The following is an 18,618-nucleotide window of genomic DNA, read 5'->3' on the forward strand; positions in this document are numbered from 1 at the left end:
TAACCCCGCCCTCACCCTCTGCAGTCACTAACCCTGCCCTCACCCTCTGCAGTCAGACCCCGCCCCCACCCTCTGCAGTCAGACCCCGCCCCCACCCTCTGCAGTCAGACCCCACCCCCACCCTCTGCAGCTAACCCCGCCCCCACCCTCTGCAGTCACTAACCCCGCCCTCACCCTCTGCAGTCACTAACCCTGCCCTCACCCTCTGCAGTCAGACCCCGCCCCCACCCTCTGCAGTCAGACCCCGCCCCCACCCTCTGCAGTCAGACCCCGCCCCCACCCTCTGCAGTCACTAACCCCGCCCCCACCCTCTGCAGTCACTAACCTCGCCCCCACCCTCTGCATCTAACCCCGCCCCCACCCTCTGCATCTAACCCCGCCCCCACCCTCTGCAGCTAACCCCGCCCCCACCCTCTGCTGTCAGGCCGGCCTCCGCTCTCCTCCTGCTCTCCTCTGCCTGCATTCTGTGCTCTCTGCTGCCCCCCTGCTCTGATGGCCAAAACCGGAACAGCCACAAAAAACACCGGGACATTTTAAAGAATGCGGGGCAGCCGGGACAGCCATTACCAAACCGGGACATCTGGTCACCCTGGGGATGAGGGGGGGGGGAGAGGGGGGAGAGGGGGTGGGTCTTGAGGACTGGAGATGAGCACCACTGCTCTATGTCAACAAAAATACAAGCTGAATGCACATTCCCAATCACTAACTAATTTCATCATTATTGACCAATTCTTATATGTATGTACAGTATATCATGTTGCATGAGAGCCTGCAAAGCTGTAGCCATCACTAATATTTCATTTAAAGTGTGGTTGCATATTTGGGCCAAAGTATGCTAGATTTGCCCACTACGCCAAGCTAACCCCAGGTCAGGCACGTCCTAACTTCTAATTAAATTGGTTTTACCGTATTCTCTAAGCTAAATCCCCTCTGGTGAGGTTACCTGGACGGGGTGAGCAATCTTATCGTACTGTGGCCAAAATGTGTAACTAAAACCCCAACTTAAAGGAAATATTAGAAATAGTGCAAGATTTGCAGGCTTTTCTGCAGCCTTCCTCTGGATCAATAAGTAAGTATAGATATGGGATGAAGTATCTGTTGTCTAAATTTAGCATAGGTTGAACTTGATGGACCTACGTCTTTTTTCAACCTCATCTACTATGTAACTATGTAACTATGTAACTATATGATAACAATAATACCGAAGGGTCGATAATGATGACGTTGTGATTTTTAGTGATTTGGGATGTTTGTGGATTCTGTGCTTTTTGTACCAGGTGAGTTTACCGTAACCCAGGTCTTCTCAACTCCAGTCCTCTAGACAACCCCTACAGGTCAGGTTTCCAGGATATCCCTGCTTCAGCACAGGTGGCTCAGTCAGTGGCTCAGTAGAAGACTGGGCTGAAAACTGAGCCACTGATTGAGCCACCTGTGATGAAGCAGGGATATCCTTTCGACATGACCTGTTGGTGGCCCTTGAGGACTGGAGTTGGCCAGTCCAACGACTGAGCCACTTATTGAACAACCTGTGCTGAAGCAGGTCTCTCCTGAAAACCTGACCAGTTTCGGGGACTTGAGAACTGGAGTTGAGAACCCCCTGCCGTAACCCATGGAACTGGTGCTACAGAAAGAACACAGAACAGTAGCAGCGGTATGAGTGGTATAATGCATTAAAGTCATTTGTTGAAATGATGCCTGCTTAAACACAGTGTGCATTGACTTGTGACCTTGGGAGCGTTACTTGGAGGAGGGGAATGCAGTATAAACTTTCTTAATTTGCATCCCAGTGTTAAATGTTCCTGTGTTTAACTGCCTTTGCAAGCATCAGGAAACTGCACTGGTGTCAGATTTCCTATGGGGTGTGTGAAACTCCTGGTTGAGAAGGGATAAAAGGCAGGAAGTTTCCAGAGACAGCGAGAGACTGTTTTTCCCCAGAGAGAGGGGAAGTGAAACTTCTCCGAACCAGGAGGGACCTTGGTTGTTCTGGACCCTAGGACTGCAGGAAGCAGGCCTGCGGAGTCAAGCTGGGACTACATTTCTACTTGCTGAAAGAGCTACATGGAGACCCTTGAAGGAATCCCCAGCAACATACCAGATAAGAACTAAAAACTATATTGCTCTGCCTAAAGACTGTTTTGTTTGCATATAATAGTGCATAGTTTTGAGCTGGTGGCCCGTTCGAAGGTGCTGAAGTATTGAGTTACTTTCCCTAAAGGGAATAGGTGTTTATTTTATGATTTGGTTTTGCTTAAAGGGACCGTGCACTTATTGTTTAGTAGTCTTGTGGAGAATAAACCACTACAGATAAGCTTCACCTGCTCCCTTAGCGTCTTACTGACCTTGCCTACAGGCCGCTCTGTCACAGTCCCAAACCTAATTAACGTGCATCACATATTTAATTGTGTCATAAGGATGAGGTTTAACGGATGCAAAAAAAACTAGTGCAAAAATAAACAGCATCAGAATGATTGGAGGAAGGGATTCCTAGTGAGAGTGATGGGATTTTTCCATAGATACATTTGCTGCAGATTTTTTTGTATAGGTTCTGCTTCAGTTTTGTAGTCGCCAGTGTATTAACAAGTTTTGCACTAAGTTTACTTGCAAGTGGTCAATGCCTGTGGATCAGTAAGAGGAATTAGGGGAGGAATTGCTTGACACACAAATACAGTAGTAATGTGATATATCAATCTCTGCCTCAGTTCTCTCCTCTTTTTTTGAAGTGATTATTTTAACCCTTTGTCTAGAGAGGGGCTAAACTGCCAAGAATGAGTGGCCACTATCCTAGTCTGTCGATGAAGCTTGTGGGAAATCTATCAGATTTCATTAATAAAGTGTCTGACAATTGACACACACACTGCACTGCATTAATACATTCTGCTTGATACAGAACTTAGCCTCAAAGCAAAGCTCCTCTTGGCAGCATGTCTAGTTATAAGCCCCCAGGGAGTTTTAGAAGGACAGTTAGTTGATACTTAATTGGCCAAGAGCATTGCTTGAAGTGCATTAAAAAAAAGTAATGGCTGGGCACGAGGAGAATACATAATCCTATTAAAGAATATGTGTACCTACTTTCCTAAAGGTTAATGCTTAAAAAAAAGGAAAGGATTATTTGAAGTTATTTTATGCAATATTATTTTATGGTTTCAAAAGGTGGATAGCATTAATCGCCCGGTACTAGAACATTCACACCCCTTGCTTTGAGTGAAACAGCAATGGACCTGTATAGAACGATAACTTGGGCTTCACATGCAAAGTTTATGCTTTTGGATATACAGTACAGTAGAAACTCAAGTTAGAAACTTTTGCACTTTTTGTTGCCAAAAATGTGCTGGCCTCTGCAGTATATTGGCCATAAGCATCAACTGAAGAATTAAATGGGGATCTTGAGTTAGATAAAGGAATTTATAGCAGTAATTCTGCTTCAACAAGCACTGTACATGTATGCAGGAGTCCAAATGCTCAAACAGGGCAGGATGCAGAAGGAACTGAAGTCGGGATTCACTAAACACTTCGGTCCACGTTAACTGGCACTCAAGCCAACAGCAGTTAACGCTGGATCTGGGTGCTATGCTGCACGTCACAGTTTAGGGAATTAAGTTCTTAATTTGAAAAGCAGGTTATGACAACAGGCACTGAAGGGGTTAAACAAAGAGTAATTTTGGAAGCCCGTTACAAAATGACAGCAACATACTACATACAGTAGTAGGGAATGTGCACATCAAACCAATGGCTTACTTTTATAACTATGCATTCTACCTACTGGCGCCTGGTTACATTTTGACCTAATTGTGGCTGAGTGATATTTGGCAGATCCGGGGCTTAGATTATTTGGGGAGAGTTAACAAGAATGAGTGAGGGGATGTGGGTTATACATTATAATAACGTAATCTGCTATTCTAATGTGTTACCAGGAAGTAATACAGTGAGAGTTACCTCTCGTTTTCACGTATGTCCTGGGCACAGAGTTATGATGACAAATACATGGTTGTATTAAATGAACAGAGGTTATACATACAATTTACAGGCATTTCATGGACAGTTACAGATATATGATTATGGGCATATGTAACAAATATAGACAAGATTAAAGTTGTGTTAGGAGAGGTAGGATAGGCAAGCAATGTATTGTGTTAGAGGAGACCCTGACCTTAGCAGCTTACAGTTTATAAGGAAGGGTAAATGGAAGCATAGGGTACAGAGGATGGGAAGGTTGGTGTGTTTCGAATTGTAACAGAGCAGCTGTAACATTAACAAACATAAGCGAACGACAGCAAACGGCTGACACCCTTTGGCTGCCATTCAGAATACTTCTAGTGACAGAGATGTTCCCCTTGTTGATTGACTCATCAGCAATGGCTTGCAGTGGTCACTGGCCATTGGCAAATTTGATTTTCCATGGGATCAGAAAATTTCTGCGGTGATTTCCCTGAACCAGGGGGCTTCCATTTATAAGGAATCAGTAGTTCACAGAAGGTTACAACTTTAATATCTACAGGGTCTATTAACTTACAAACCTTACAGCGTGGTATACAATGAGTTGCTCCATACTATAGATATATAGATTATAATGAACAATTACTTTTCATGTACGATGTCCTGAACCACAGCCATGAAACATACACTGTTTAAATATATTCCCATCTTACTTCTTAGAAGGGTGAGGTATCGGGTGGTTGGGTGCTGGTGCCACAGTGTTAACAGGAGAGCCCATGGTAAGACAATGAGGACTCCAGTGAGAAGGTTCCGTCTCCTCAGCATACTGCTGGCGCCAGGTCATTTCCTTACCTGGATACAAACAGATTTACAGACATTAGGAATAGTTGTGATTCTTGGAATTATCCATCATTTCATATCCCTATCATTTACTGCTATCGAAGTGCTATCAAGAGTAGTGCGTCAGGGTAGGGATGCAAGGGAGCACAATCACTTTGAACAAGTTTATGCAACACAAATAGAAACGGACAGGTTATTTTCTTAAATAGATCCGGTGTCCTTATAAAATTCACATTGTGCATGTAAAAATAGCGGTACTGGTACATGGACTTCAACATGTACTGGTACATTAAAAGAGCAATCCAAGTGGGTGATTTTTGTTAAACATAAGATTGAAGCAGGGGGTCTCTGGAGCTGAACCCCATTCATTACAGCTCATGGGACCCCCTGCTCCCAGAGATTTACCTCCAAGGGGGTGCCGGTGCCGGCACCTCTCTGCTTTTTAAAGCTACCACGTCACGTGGGCCAATAGGAAGCCGCACCGGGTGTTGTCGTGGCTTCCTATTGGCCCGCAGTGCGGGAGCTTTGAAAAGCGGCCATAATGTGATCCCTGCTAGCTTAGTGGAGTGGCTACTGGCGTCCCCTACGGAGGTAAGTACTTCCCGAAACAGGTTGATCCCCAGAGCTAAAATGAATGGGGTTCCGCTCTGGAGACCCCCCTGCTTCAATCCTATGTTACAAAAAATTGGATAACAAATTTCCCACTTTGTTTGACGTTTTAACGCACTGTCCATGCGCTGGGAACACTTCTTCTCTTCCTGTAATCCTAGATTGTACTAATGATCCTTTCTGTACAGCTGCCAGTAGAGTTTTGAATGGGGGGTCACAAGACGGATAATGTAAGTAACTTTCTATAACTATCGATTTTATCAACTGTTATAGTAGTTGGACTGTTTAATCACCTCTGTATACGATGAACAAGTGATATAGTCATCACAATGGTATAAAGATTGATATTATGATTATGAAGAATACCCTCTCCCACAAAGTAAGTTAAAAAACATTGGACATGGGAACATCTCCTGGCTGGAAGACGTCGGTTAGAAATATTAGTGATGGGGGGAAAACACCGTCCTTTGAGATTTTAAGAATAATGATTCATTTACTGTAGACTTGCTAATTGAAATAGAATTTACAGGCACACTACATTGTGACCCGCAGAGCTTGCAATTTAAATGTTGGTGCCCAATGCACGTGAAGATAAAGGGACTCATCCAGGGTGAAAAGGAGCCGCCACTGGATAAATATTTGATCTTGATCTTCCCATACAAAGACAAAGTGACTACAATCAATATAACATATAATGTAATATACTGTAATACAATAATAATGTCCTATGTTCTTGTTGCCCTGAAAGGCATGGAGGCTGGATGTAAGAGCATGGCTGGTGCTGCAGAACCCCCATGGACTTCACCATGGGGCGCATAGAGTAGGGGCACCTAGCTAAACCAAGAGATCGCAATTCTTTTCTTGCACATTGGGAGGAGGGATCACCTGGTGGTGGAGGAATTTTGTGGCACAGCCTTTTCAGGCCCGGTGGTAATTGCTAGTTACAGCTGCTATCTGACAATGATCCATGAGTTTGGGAAAGGTGTGCTCCAAACGTCATGCAGCACCAGGTGACTCTTGGCCAATGCGCCCTCTGGTTTCTGGCGGTAGCAGAAGACTGGCAGTAGTAGTGGGCTTGATGACTTTTTTTTTTATTGGGCCTTGCCCTGCTCTTGCTTTGCCATTGATAAAATGTTGATGCTATAATATAATCTCCGAAAAACGTTTCTACTCGATTAGGAATTGCATTTTCTATTTAGTCAAAAAACATGTTGTTATCAAAGCCGCAAAAGTGGAGCTTTGATGGTAAAAAAAAATAATATAAACTATGATCCGCGGCTGCCGCATTAGTGAATAAGGAATGAATTGGGAGAGGACCAGGCGGTTATCGAGAGGCCATTGTGACATCATACAGCGTGTGTTCGACCACCTGCCAGCTAGGCTGTCTATACCGACATGCTTGTGTGATGTGACTGTTTTATGTGGACTTGCTTGTCAGTGAGATTCATCTATTTATAATACTGTATTTCTGATTAAACAGTATTAACCTTACGGTTGTGCACTTGCTTCTCTTTTCACATATAGGACAGAGTATTAGAGAACTTAGCAGAGGAACAGCACATACCCGCTATCTATAGAATGCAATATACATTTTTTTAGTTTGTAAACTCCACCGAAGAAACACAACATTACTCCGTATAGTAATAGTAAAAAGAAAACCCCACAGTATATGAAGATTGTCTTTTGAATGTCTTGTTAAACGTAATAAGTGATGTGGCATATGAATGCTTGTGCAGCTATAGGCAGCCTCCTTGTGAATATTCTACCCATAGGGAGAATACAACACGCAAGTTAAATGACCAAGTAACATCTGAAACCGCTCAAGTGTCATTTGCCTTTTTCCTAATCCTAATAATAACTTGATCAATTCCTTCAATTCAATAATCTTGTTTTCCGGTGAATTATATACCATTTCTGACTTCAATCCCATGAAAGATACATTTTGTTTTTGACCCTTCCAAATTTTTCCGAGCTAAGGGAACAACAAACAGTAGTCATTTTCCAAACATATAATAAAAATAAATTAACCAGGGTCTTCCGGAAAGAGAACTGCCGCTGGTGCAGAACGCGGCGGCCAGGTTGTTAGCTAACCAGACCCATTCTTGCCACATGACGCTTGTTCTCCGTACTCTGCGCTGGCGGCCTGTAAAATGGCGAATTTATTTCAAGATTGGCTTGTTGACATTCAAAGCCCTACATGCCCAGAGTCCCAGCTATCTGAGAGAGCTTGTAGTTCCCTACTTTCCCATCCGCTCACTCCGATCGGCAGGTGAAGGACCCCCAACAGTTCCCAGAATCTCCTTAACTTCCTTTTGGGGCCCGAGCTTTAAGCCACACTGCTCCCACTCTTTGGAACAATCTGCCTCGTGCAGTGCAAGAGGCTCCTCTCTGGGAATCTATAATAACAGACTTAAGCCCTACATGTTTATCCAGGCATTTAATTAATGAACCACAAGCTGTCCGACATTTAAGGCTAAGGCCCTGCTCCCTCAGTCAGCACGCCCGCACTGCAGACAGGCGGCGCGCTGACAGGCACAGACCGCGATATGCAGTCTGTAGGGAGCCGGAGCGGGAGGGGGGTGGGAGTGGGAGGAGGGCGTGGTTTGAGCAGAGGGACCCGCTACTCCCCCCCCCCCTCCCTCCACAAGCTCGGTCTCGGTCTCCCGGGCTGCAGGAGGGAGCTGCTGCGGGCTGCTGGAAGGTAAGCAGCTCCCGCTCCCTCCCCCTTCCCCCACAAATGCCCACCTCACACACGCTGATATACACACACACACACACACACCACCCCTACCTTGTGGAGGAAGCTGTCTGACAGCTCCCGCCCCCGCCGCTGATAGGCTCATCAGCGCACCACGTGACGCGTCACCGCTCGGGATCACAATTTTCTTGCATCCCCTGGCGGCTGACGCGTCACAGCACGTTGTGAGCCGTGCAGCGGGGGGAGACTGGGACCGGCTAGGAAAGGATACCCCTGCTGGTGAGGAACGCGCACGTGGCCGCGCGCGCCACCGGACGCAGCGGAACCAAAGCCTAAGAACTACAGTACTGTCCCATCCTGTATTGTATCTTGCCTTGTGTTTGGTCTCTTGTATGTATAACCTTAAATGTTTTCTTCCTTTTTTCCTTTTTGTAACTGTGAAGGGCTTTGAGTCCCATTGAGATAAAAGTGCTGTATAACTGAAGTTGTTGTTGTTGTTATTATTATTACTATTATTATTATTATTATTATTATTAAGTGATGGCAAACATCTGTAACCTTAGAACTTGCAAATAAAGAATCATACAAATAATAAATACCACCAAACGGCACCAACAATTCCAAAAAGGAACAAAATAATCCCAACAATATACAAGAATGACCCATCGGTAAACGAAGGTCAGCAAAAACCTTATTCTCATAACGACAACCTAATAAATGAAGCAAATGTAAATGAACGGCTGGAAGATAATAATGAACACGATGCCTGCTTTTGCAAGTAATGCGCCTGCAATACATTTCCTGACATGGAAGGAATTCCAAATGGAAAAAAGCGGAGCACCGCTGCAATGCAAATTGGGGCTAGAACACCAAAAATCTATGATAAAATCACCTTTATTCCGTGGTGGACAACGCCGAGTACAGGTAGAAAAAACTCTAACGCGTTTTGCGCATAGAGCGTTGTCAAAGAGTGTACTTACATCATCAAACGATGTATATGTGACTCGACTGAGTTGATCTGGAATACTATAATTTACTGAAAAACCTTTTGGGGAATGAAAGCTGCTGAATGAGCAAAATTGCTCAAAGTTTCATTTTAGGCAATACCCCTAAAGGGGTAAAAAGGGGACACCAGCCAAGAGCAGATTCTTTCCAGAATCTAAATGATATAGCAGGAGGAGAGCTGACCTAGCTCAGCAAATAAGTAATGCAGTAATGAGCAAACACTATATATGAAGCAACCAAAGAAAGAAAAAAGCCCTGTATACTGCACTCAATAATCAAGTCAATAATAGGTTCAATGGAGATGAGATAAAAATTAACTTTTAATGTTTAAGAATAAAATAAATGCCAAGTTGAACATATATGTACAATAAATGTTTAATTAACACGTCGATCAAAAAATAATTAAGTATAAGAGCAAGGATAAAAAGTGTAACATAAATGGGAACTTGGCTGTGGGGGGGAAATAATCCTGTCCCTGCTGAATGAGCCAGTTAGTATTGATTACTAGTGTCAATTTGTTGCTGCAATGTAATGCAGGCTAAGAGATTGAGATCAGAAAAGCTGCTACGAATCTAATCAGGCACTTTCAACTTTAGCACAGAGTCCAGATCACATAATAGGAGTTAGTGAGAGCGAGAGGAACGCCTAAGAGTGCTAATGTGAGAGTGATACCTAATAGATAGCAATATTGTCTGAACAGACTGCTCAAAGTGACAAGTACTGTACAGGTAGCAGTTTTCAGAATTGTTTCAAATAGTATGTGAGGCAATGTAGTCACTTGTACACTTAAACTAAGCCAAATGTTGCCATGAGTGTTGAAAAGTAGCCTTTCGGGCACGGTAAATCTGTTTAGTATACAGCCTCAGATGGTAATGAGTCTATAATAGCCCCTGGTAAAGTAATGGGATGGGAGGGGGAATAGAGGTCCCTGCTAGACTGGTCTAATGAGGCTTTATACTGAGGTAGAGTAGGCTGAATTAGCTCAGCGCATTCATTAAAGATTAGCTCCGCTGCCCGCAGCACTGTCTGGAGCCCGATTATTTCCCCCCCCCACAGCCACTTTCCTGTTCCCGTTACACATTTTATCCTTGCACTTACTGTATATTCAATTATGTTTTGATCATTTGTTCATTAAACACTTATTGTACATATATTTTCAACTTGGCGTTTATTTTATACTTAAACATACAAAGTTAATTTTTATCCCATCTCCATGTAACCTATTATTGACTGAGTGCAGTATACAGGGCTTTCCTTCGTTCTTTGGTTGCTTGAGACTCCAAATCAGGCCTGCACAACTCCAGTCCTCGAGGGCCGCAAACAGGTCAGGTTTTCAGGATATCCCTACTTAAGCACAGCTGGCTCAATTAGTGGCTCAGTATGACTGAGCCACTAATTGAGCCAGCTGTGCTTAAGTAGGGATATCCTGAAAACCTGACCTGTTTGCGGCCCTCGAGGACTGGAGTTGTGCAGGCCTGCTCTAAATGAAGCGCACACACACTGTGCACAAAATCTATCTAAGAAGCGAAACAATGCCGCCCCCGCTGCTTCTGTATTAGGGTAGGCTGTGAGCCACAGTTGGGGCTCTTTGACTGAGCCTGGTCCACTGAACCATTAGCCCCCCCCCCTCATATCCTTCCAGGGATTTCATTACGGAATAACCCCCTGAGAAATGGGAACATTCATGTCAACAACGGCAATTCTGTCCCCGCCCCCATTTGGGCATCGCTAAATGACCAACATATACTTCTTTTGAAGCCGACCTGCTGTGCTGACTGTAACGGGTAGCCAGTTGTGAGTAGAAAGGAAATCCTTGTGATCCCCACTAAACTGAGGGTGCAAAGGTAATTATGATAAAAAAGCTTTTGTCATATGCCCACCATGATGTTTCCCGAAAGATTTACAAGCAGACCAAACGGTGTCTTGATTCTTCAAGAGATAAAAACTTTTATGGGGCTCTTTTCCCCCAATTACGCTTGCCAACATCGAAATGCCTTGTATCCAATTACCAGAATCATTTTCCGATTGCCTTCTGATAAAATCTGCTTCTCGTGACCAATGCCATTGTCAGATTTTGGGGTGAATTATCTTACATATAGAAAAAGTCATGACAAGTCCACAAATTCACCCCTCCAATGTTTTTCGTGGTTGCTAATTTCAAATGAATTTAAAGGCATAATAGATAAACATAAGAATCAATCAGATTTAATGAAGATATACTCAGCATCATCTAATGCCATGTTAATATCTAACCCTATGAATACTTTTAGATGTTTGAATCAGCTGCTGCAGTTACATTGGCAAACCCAAACTACTCAACCCGTCCCGGAGTTATTTATAGATAAACCAAAGCCACCTGAACAGGTACAACCTCCCTAAAAGTGGTCGTCCCAGCTTCTCCACAAACTATACATGTCCAAGTCGCCAAAGAAATGATACATATTTTTTAATAATGACAGAAAATAATTCTCAACCTCTGAATTTTTATTTAGCCCACTTCCCAAAGCTATAAAGATGTAGCAAGACTCACTGTACCCATGACCGCGAATAACCAAGTATAAATCCCTGGCATTTATTTGCGTTTTGCGGATACGGCGTCCGTGACTGAGCCGCGCCCACAAAAATGGAGTTTGGCAGCGCCCGTATTACTCTGCAGTAACAATAGGGGGCGCTAGTGTTTCTTTAATCTAAATGCAATGTAACCGATTACTTATTCCCGTTCATTTCCATGCAGCACACCACTTATTCCCCTTAAGACTTCAGATGACTAAAAAGTATTCTTAAAGCATGATTTTGTTTTATTAAATAACAAAGTCTTTGTGAAATAATATAATCTTCTTCAATCTTCTTACAAAAATATTCTTCACCCGACGATTTCATCTGGCCGCCTCTCGTGCAGTTTAACATAATAATGTAAAGTGATATACTGACAGATCTCAGAGTCATCCCTCCCTATCTCTGTTCTGTCTTGAATGGCAGAATAAATCAAAGCTTAAAGCAGGTCTCGTTTCGCATGTACAGTATGTGCCATGTTAAACACAGACTGAGACACATTTGCTTAATGCAAGGGTGCACAAAGTGGGGGCGCAAGATTTTGGGGGGGGGCGCAGTGGTTGCAGAGGCTTCGCGCTCTTCCCCACGGCATTTAGATTAAGTGCTGGGGGATCGTGTGAGGCCTCTGCAGTGTCTCCTACAGTACCTTGTATTCGGTGACGCGTCTCCGTAATTTTAGGTAAGGGGGGGAGGTGCGACTAAGGGGCTGGCGGGGGCGAAGCGCACAAAGTTTGCGCACCTCTGGCTTAACGCATAGTGATTTGTGTAAAGTGTGAACCTGCTACTATTGATGAAAAGTACAGGGGTATACTGTATTGAACAAAGAAAGGCAGTGCTTAAAGCGGGACATTTCTACATTGTACCTTGTATTGAAACATGTGTGGCTTTCTTGGCACGCTGGGGCAAAGATACCGTACAATACTGTATGCCAGTATAGGGAGGGAAACACCTCAATGGTAGGTGTTACAAACTCTAAGACCAGGGTATATGAGTTGGAGATGAGTCTAATTAACCCTTGGGACACCGGAATGACAACCATAAAGAAAGAGTAAGTAACTGCAGTCAACATAATATAAGCCAAGCTGCCGATCCCATAGTGTAGGGATCGACTGACTTGCGGAGATCTTGGGGTCCCCCGACGGGAACCAGCAGACCCACACGACAGCAGAGAGACTCCCTTAGTGATGCATGGACAGTGGTGATAAGCAGTAATGGTAAACGTACTCATGAGACCATATACAGGTGTGCCAGACTATCCGGTATGCAGCGTGCATCCTCGGGTGTAGAAGCAAAGTTGAAAATAGAGAGAAAAACTGGGAGCACAGCGGGAAAAAAGATAACTGGAGGCAAAGTAGAAAAAATAACAAAAATGTATTAAGGCATGTAACCTAAATAAAAAGAGAAACCTCTAATGCGTTTCTCGCCGAGGGCGCTTTATCAAAGAGAATACTGTACGCCAGCTGGAATAAATACAATAAATTAATCCTACTGTGCCGGTGGCTTTTCTGTCTCAGTAAGCTTGGCTTCCAGGTGTGAAGCTCCAGCGTCACATGGGCCAATAGGAAGTCGCAGCAATGATGTCACGGCTTCCTATTGGCCTGAGCTCTCTGAACAGCGGCCATATTGTGAACCCTGCTAGCCGAGGAGAGCTGTTACCGGCATCTAATTTGCAGGTAAGTGCCTCCGGAAGCAGGGGGTCCTCGGAGCTGAAATGAACGGGGTTCAGCCCTGGAGACCCCCTGCTTCAACTATATATATATATATATATATATATATATATATATATATATATATATATCAACTGTAAATATTACTGTATATTCATTTGCATGTCTTAGACAGGTCTGCAACCCTGTCTTTCACCATTATCACCCAGCACACAGCGCTTCCACTGCAGCAAGGGATTCTGGGAAATGACATGCAAATGAGCACACAGTGCCACCTTTTATCTCAAGCTCACATTGCATGAACAACCCTTGGGAGATGCAAAGCCCTTGCTTAAAAGCTGCGTCTAAAGCAGCATGCATTGGCTAAGGGTTGTTCATGTAATGTGAGCTTGAGATAAAAGGTGGCACTGTGTGCTCATTTGCATGTCATTTCCCAGAATCCCTTGTTGCAGTGGAAGTGCTGTGTGCTGGGTGATAATGGTGAAAGACAGGGTTGCAGACCTCTCTAAGACATGCAAATAAATATACAGTAATATTTACAGTTGCTATATGCTTTACTGTGGAGGGTTTTTGTCACTTTTTTTACCCAGCATAACCTTAATAAGTGTGCTATATATATATATATATATATATATATATATATATATATATATATATATATACAGTGTTCGATAAACCTATACATGGATTTAACCCCCGGGCGAGTAAATATTGGCCCAAGCAGCACACGTTTGGTACTAGGTGGCGAGTAGATTTTTTGGTGATTTGTCAACCACTGTTTAATATATATATATGTGTGTTAAAAATCGCAAAACAATCCTGTCCCTGGGATTGCCGCTTTAACCAGCCTTTTAATCAGGAGTAGAGATGGATGAATCCGCCCAAAACCGTTTCCCGGGTTTTCGCCGATGTCGCCCGTAAATCCGTTTCACGGTGTAAAATCCGCAAACGGATTTGGACGGTTTCAATCCGTGCGGATTCATCAAAAGCAGCCATTGGATACAACCCGTGGACGGATTGATAGAATCTAATCCGTGGATTCAGCGATCCGCTTGCGGGTTCTTAACAATCCACCAAAGGGCTGCTGAATCCGTGGATTGGAGTCTACAAATCCGGCCCACGGGCTGCGGAATCCGTGGATTGAATTGGTAATAATAATTTTAAAATCAGCAAAACGCGAATAGCCCTTTTTGACATTGATCCGCTGAAATCCGCAGCCCAAAGGAACCGGCCGATCCGCTGCGGATCCAAATTCGCCCCTAAAATGTGCCCGTCTCTAAAAAGGAGCAGGAGCGACAAACAGCCTGCCTGAGATCCGCGCACCATGTCACTGAAAGTGCGTACTCTCCCACATTTGGGCAAACCTACAGTACGTCGCAAGGTCACGTTAACCCTTTACCCTCCCACTGCGACGTTCAGGGTCAGACCAGTCGTGAGGGCCGCGTGCCCCTACGCCTGAGCCGACCTTGTTTTCATTGGTATAAACATGAACTCCTAACAACCTATATGGGGGGAATGTATCACCGTAAAGAAAGAGCAAATAGAAGGGGGGCTACGCATTGCTCCATTTTCTGCGAGCGTTTGAAAGTGTTTCATACATTTCACACAAATTGTTGGCTAGAAAGGTTTATGTCTTCTCACACAATTTAAGTTAATTTTGCTCCAAATTTGTCTTGAAACATCACCCCCTATGGAGTGTATATAGTTGCCATGATATTTATTTATATGAATGAGTGTGTTTATTGTAACGCCAAACACTATTCCAAATAAACCTTTGAATACAAAATAATACAAATAATATGGTATCTCCAGACAATTTGGGAGCAAAATGGAGAGAACGAGCGGTGTTTCCTTCTGGCATACAGATCCTTTCCGATGTCACCCTATGTTCATCAGGAGGCAATTATGGACGTGTTTGTAGGAGAAATTAGTAGGGTTACTGGCTCTGCACTTCTTTAACCCAGGCTGTGCTGAAAAGCAGTGTAAGGCGGCAGGTGTAAGCTTATAGGGGTCCATGTTGAGATGGATAAGAAGCAAAAAGTGACACTGCGTGCACATTTGCATGTCATTACCCAGAATCCCTCTCTGCAGTGGAAGCATTCTGTGCTCAGAGATAATGGGGAAGGGCAGGGTTGCAGACCTGTCTGAGACATGAATGTTCTCACAACGTGGTATTTTTATTTGCTGTATACTGTCGGGTGGAGGGGTTTTGTCACTTCTTTTCACAGCATAACTTTCTTTGTGTCTAGGAGAAATGAATGATATGATATGCATATTATAATGTGATATATCACATTCTGGCCTTTTTACTGCATCAGGAGCGGGGATTGCAGTAAGCAAGCTGTAAGTGGCAAATCCGGCTTTCTGCGCATTGATATATTGAACTTTGAAAGTCCTAGATCTGGGGAGCGCTTTGCTCAAATCTGTGCTTTTTGGCAACATTTGGACATTTGGGGCTCATATAAAACTTAAAACCTCCAGCCACAAATATCATAATGATCTTAATTATAGAGCAAAATTCTCCAACATTATAATGGGGGTTTTTTGTGAGTGAAAGTTGGCGAAAAAGTTCCAGTTTTCCCAACACTCGAGTAAAAAATATCTTATTTTTTCAACCCTACAATATGATACAACCCTACAAATTGACAACCAGCCTCAATCAGCTGAAAAGATTGGTGGCGTTAAAAAAAAAAAAAAGCATAAAATTGCTGTCACTTTCTCAGATGGATGAATGACACTTTGGTAGAAACGTGCCTCTCTCTACCTGCTCAGAGCATGCCCTTCTTTCCTGGTGAGTTCCTCTGCTGATCCCGGAACCAGAGAACTCACTGCGCACGTGTGCGTGGCCTCTAAACGGATTTCACAACTGCAGCAAGGTTACTGTATTATACTGTATCAATCTGATTACTTTCCCCTCAGCCCCTTAATGAGTCCAAATACAACATGACAGGCTTGCTACACAGGGGGAAACGTTAACAATTTCATTTTGGGGGGTGGGTGAGGGGGTAAAGGGGAACCTGAAAGGCGTTATGGACTTGTTAGCCAGCTATTAACCCCTCAGCTGCAGAAGGGATTAAAGTGTATTAGATCCATTCTAATTTTTGTTTTTAATATTATTATTTAAATGTCCATCTACAGATAATGATCTGAGTTTCTTAAATGTAGCCAGGTCCCCTCTGGCTCCCCAGACATTCGGTTCTCTCTCTCCTACCTGCGACAGCGTGAGGGCAGTTGCAGGGGTGATCGCATCACCGGGGGCTCCCGGAGACATCAGCTACAGGGCGCCGGCATCTTGTGTGCGTTTGCGCATACGCGGAAGTTCGCGCGCGTGCACTATAGCCTCAGATGCGATATGGCAGCCATTACAGGGAGTGAGAAGAGGCTCTCCATAGTCAGGGACATCCCCCAGTTCGCACATGCGCAGTTAGCAGCGGCGGCGGCCATTACACAGCACGCACGAGGCCCCAATGTTAAAGAGAGCCACCAAGGACTACAATTCCTAGCAGCCTCTGGGGACTGCACTTTCACCCTGGTCACAGGCAGCCAGACAGCCAGTAAGGCTGACAGATTCTCATGCTGCAAAGTTGCAACAATGTTGTGTGAAGACAGGGATTGTCAGTTAGGAGCTGGGACACAGAGAGGGGAGGGTGTGTTTGTGCAGGGAGGAAAGTAGCCTCATGCACTAGGCCAGAAGTCTCCCCTTAGGCCCCAGCTAGGCCCTACTCACCTCAGTTTGTGGTTACTACATGGACTCCCCTTAGACTAAGGACAGGGTCCTGTAGAACCTAGACAAGTGAGGGTCCAGCCAGGAAACGTAACTATCCTGGCAAGTGCTGTGAAGGTAATACATCCTCTGCGTTAGCAAGGATAAGAGACATTATAAAGGTGGATCACTCCATGCGGGAGCCACCCACCGTTGAGGCGGAGGCATCTTGGATCATCTCCTGGAGCAAGGGATTCCAAGCAAAGGTCATCTGCGCACCCGGTAGCAGGAGCACCGGGCAGGTATTATCCAAGTCACCAATACACTTCATCTTAGTGAGCAGCGCTGTTCCACACGTGGGTGGGTTTGTGGGACTATTGGGACTTTGGGTACAAGGACTTTGGGGATACTGTGTAAGGAGGTTATAGCCCAGTTAGGGGCAAGGTTATAGCTGCCAGCTAGTGGCAGAGGGTGGCATATATATCGTTGTGCATACTGATGATGTTGCACTGTGAAAGTATGGTAATCTGTGTTGTGTTGCTATACAATATGATGTAATGTGATGTTATTGTGTTATTTGCTCGTTCAGTAAACCTTTTAGCCATACCCCTGGTGTATGTGGTTTCTGGTGGGTTCCTATGCTAGGGCCATTCTACATTCCTATAGAATCCTACATAGATGGAGGCGCTGACCGACGAGAACGTTCCAGAGATTCACCCCAGGCTCTCACTAGCGGAGGCTCAGGCCTCCTGTGAGCCTGACAGGTATAATGCACCACACCAGGTAACATTAGGTTCCCCGCACACACACACTATATGCGATTGGGTGGGGGTGGGGGGGAATACCCGTTACATAAAGAAAAATGTAAAAAAAAAGGACAAGAAAGAACAGTAAGCTTTTCTTTCCTTCTTTACTATTTCAGCCACTGCCGTTCCACCAAATAATTGACACTGAAGCAAAGCAGTAGCGTGCAAATGAACACACACGGTTATTAGCAATGGATCATCTAAAATTGGGCTCCAATAGAAAACAGTAATCCCTCGACATGCTTTGATTATTGATATGTTTTATGGGTATAATGAAAGGATATGTCCCTGTGCTTTCACATGTTCTAAGCACATTTTGTTTTGCTTTGATCACATCGCTATATTCCAAAAACCACGAACATTCCACTCAGCTTAACAAGACTCTAATAACGTTACATTCTCAATAACTCCCTGGCAGTAGCTGCAGTAAATGATATGTTGAGAGCGAGAGAAAAGAATCGGAAGGAAATACCCATTGAAGCTTAGAATAAAGAAAAACGTCGGGTGACAGGCTGCACTCTTCGAGAATATGTACAATATTACTGAAATACAAATCCACCAATGATGAGAAATATACAATTATCAATTTATTACTAATCAAACCTAAATAACATCATCTAAAAATAATACATAGAATAGAGTTGAAAAGACATAATACAAAATACAATATAAAACAATTATCAAAAAAGTATCACCACATAAATGTACACTTTTAAAAACTCACGTAGAGGCTAAGAGGATCTCTCTTGGAACTAACACAAACTGATCTTATGTACGTGGCTTCCCAGGAAGTGGGCCACTATT

General features: G+C 44.0%; 1 protein-coding gene across 3 annotated transcripts in view; it reads right to left on the bottom strand.

Annotated features, from left to right (window-relative positions):
• LOC142491292 (galactosylgalactosylxylosylprotein 3-beta-glucuronosyltransferase 1-like) overlaps nucleotides 1-18,618 on the bottom strand; it is a 120,411-nt gene that overhangs the window by 19,779 nt on the left and 82,014 nt on the right. For all 3 annotated transcript variants that reach the window (XM_075593634.1, XM_075593633.1, XM_075593632.1), the window contains exon 2: nucleotides 4,647-4,785. In XM_075593634.1, coding sequence (XP_075449749.1) covers nucleotides 4,647-4,758 — 112 coding nt within the window. In that variant the 5' untranslated portion in view covers nucleotides 4,759-4,785. The remainder of the gene's footprint in view (nucleotides 1-4,646; nucleotides 4,786-18,618) is intronic.

This window comes from Ascaphus truei, chromosome 3 (genome assembly GCF_040206685.1).
Source record: "Ascaphus truei isolate aAscTru1 chromosome 3, aAscTru1.hap1, whole genome shotgun sequence".
In the NCBI taxonomy this organism is placed as follows: domain Eukaryota; kingdom Metazoa; phylum Chordata; class Amphibia; order Anura; family Ascaphidae; genus Ascaphus; species Ascaphus truei.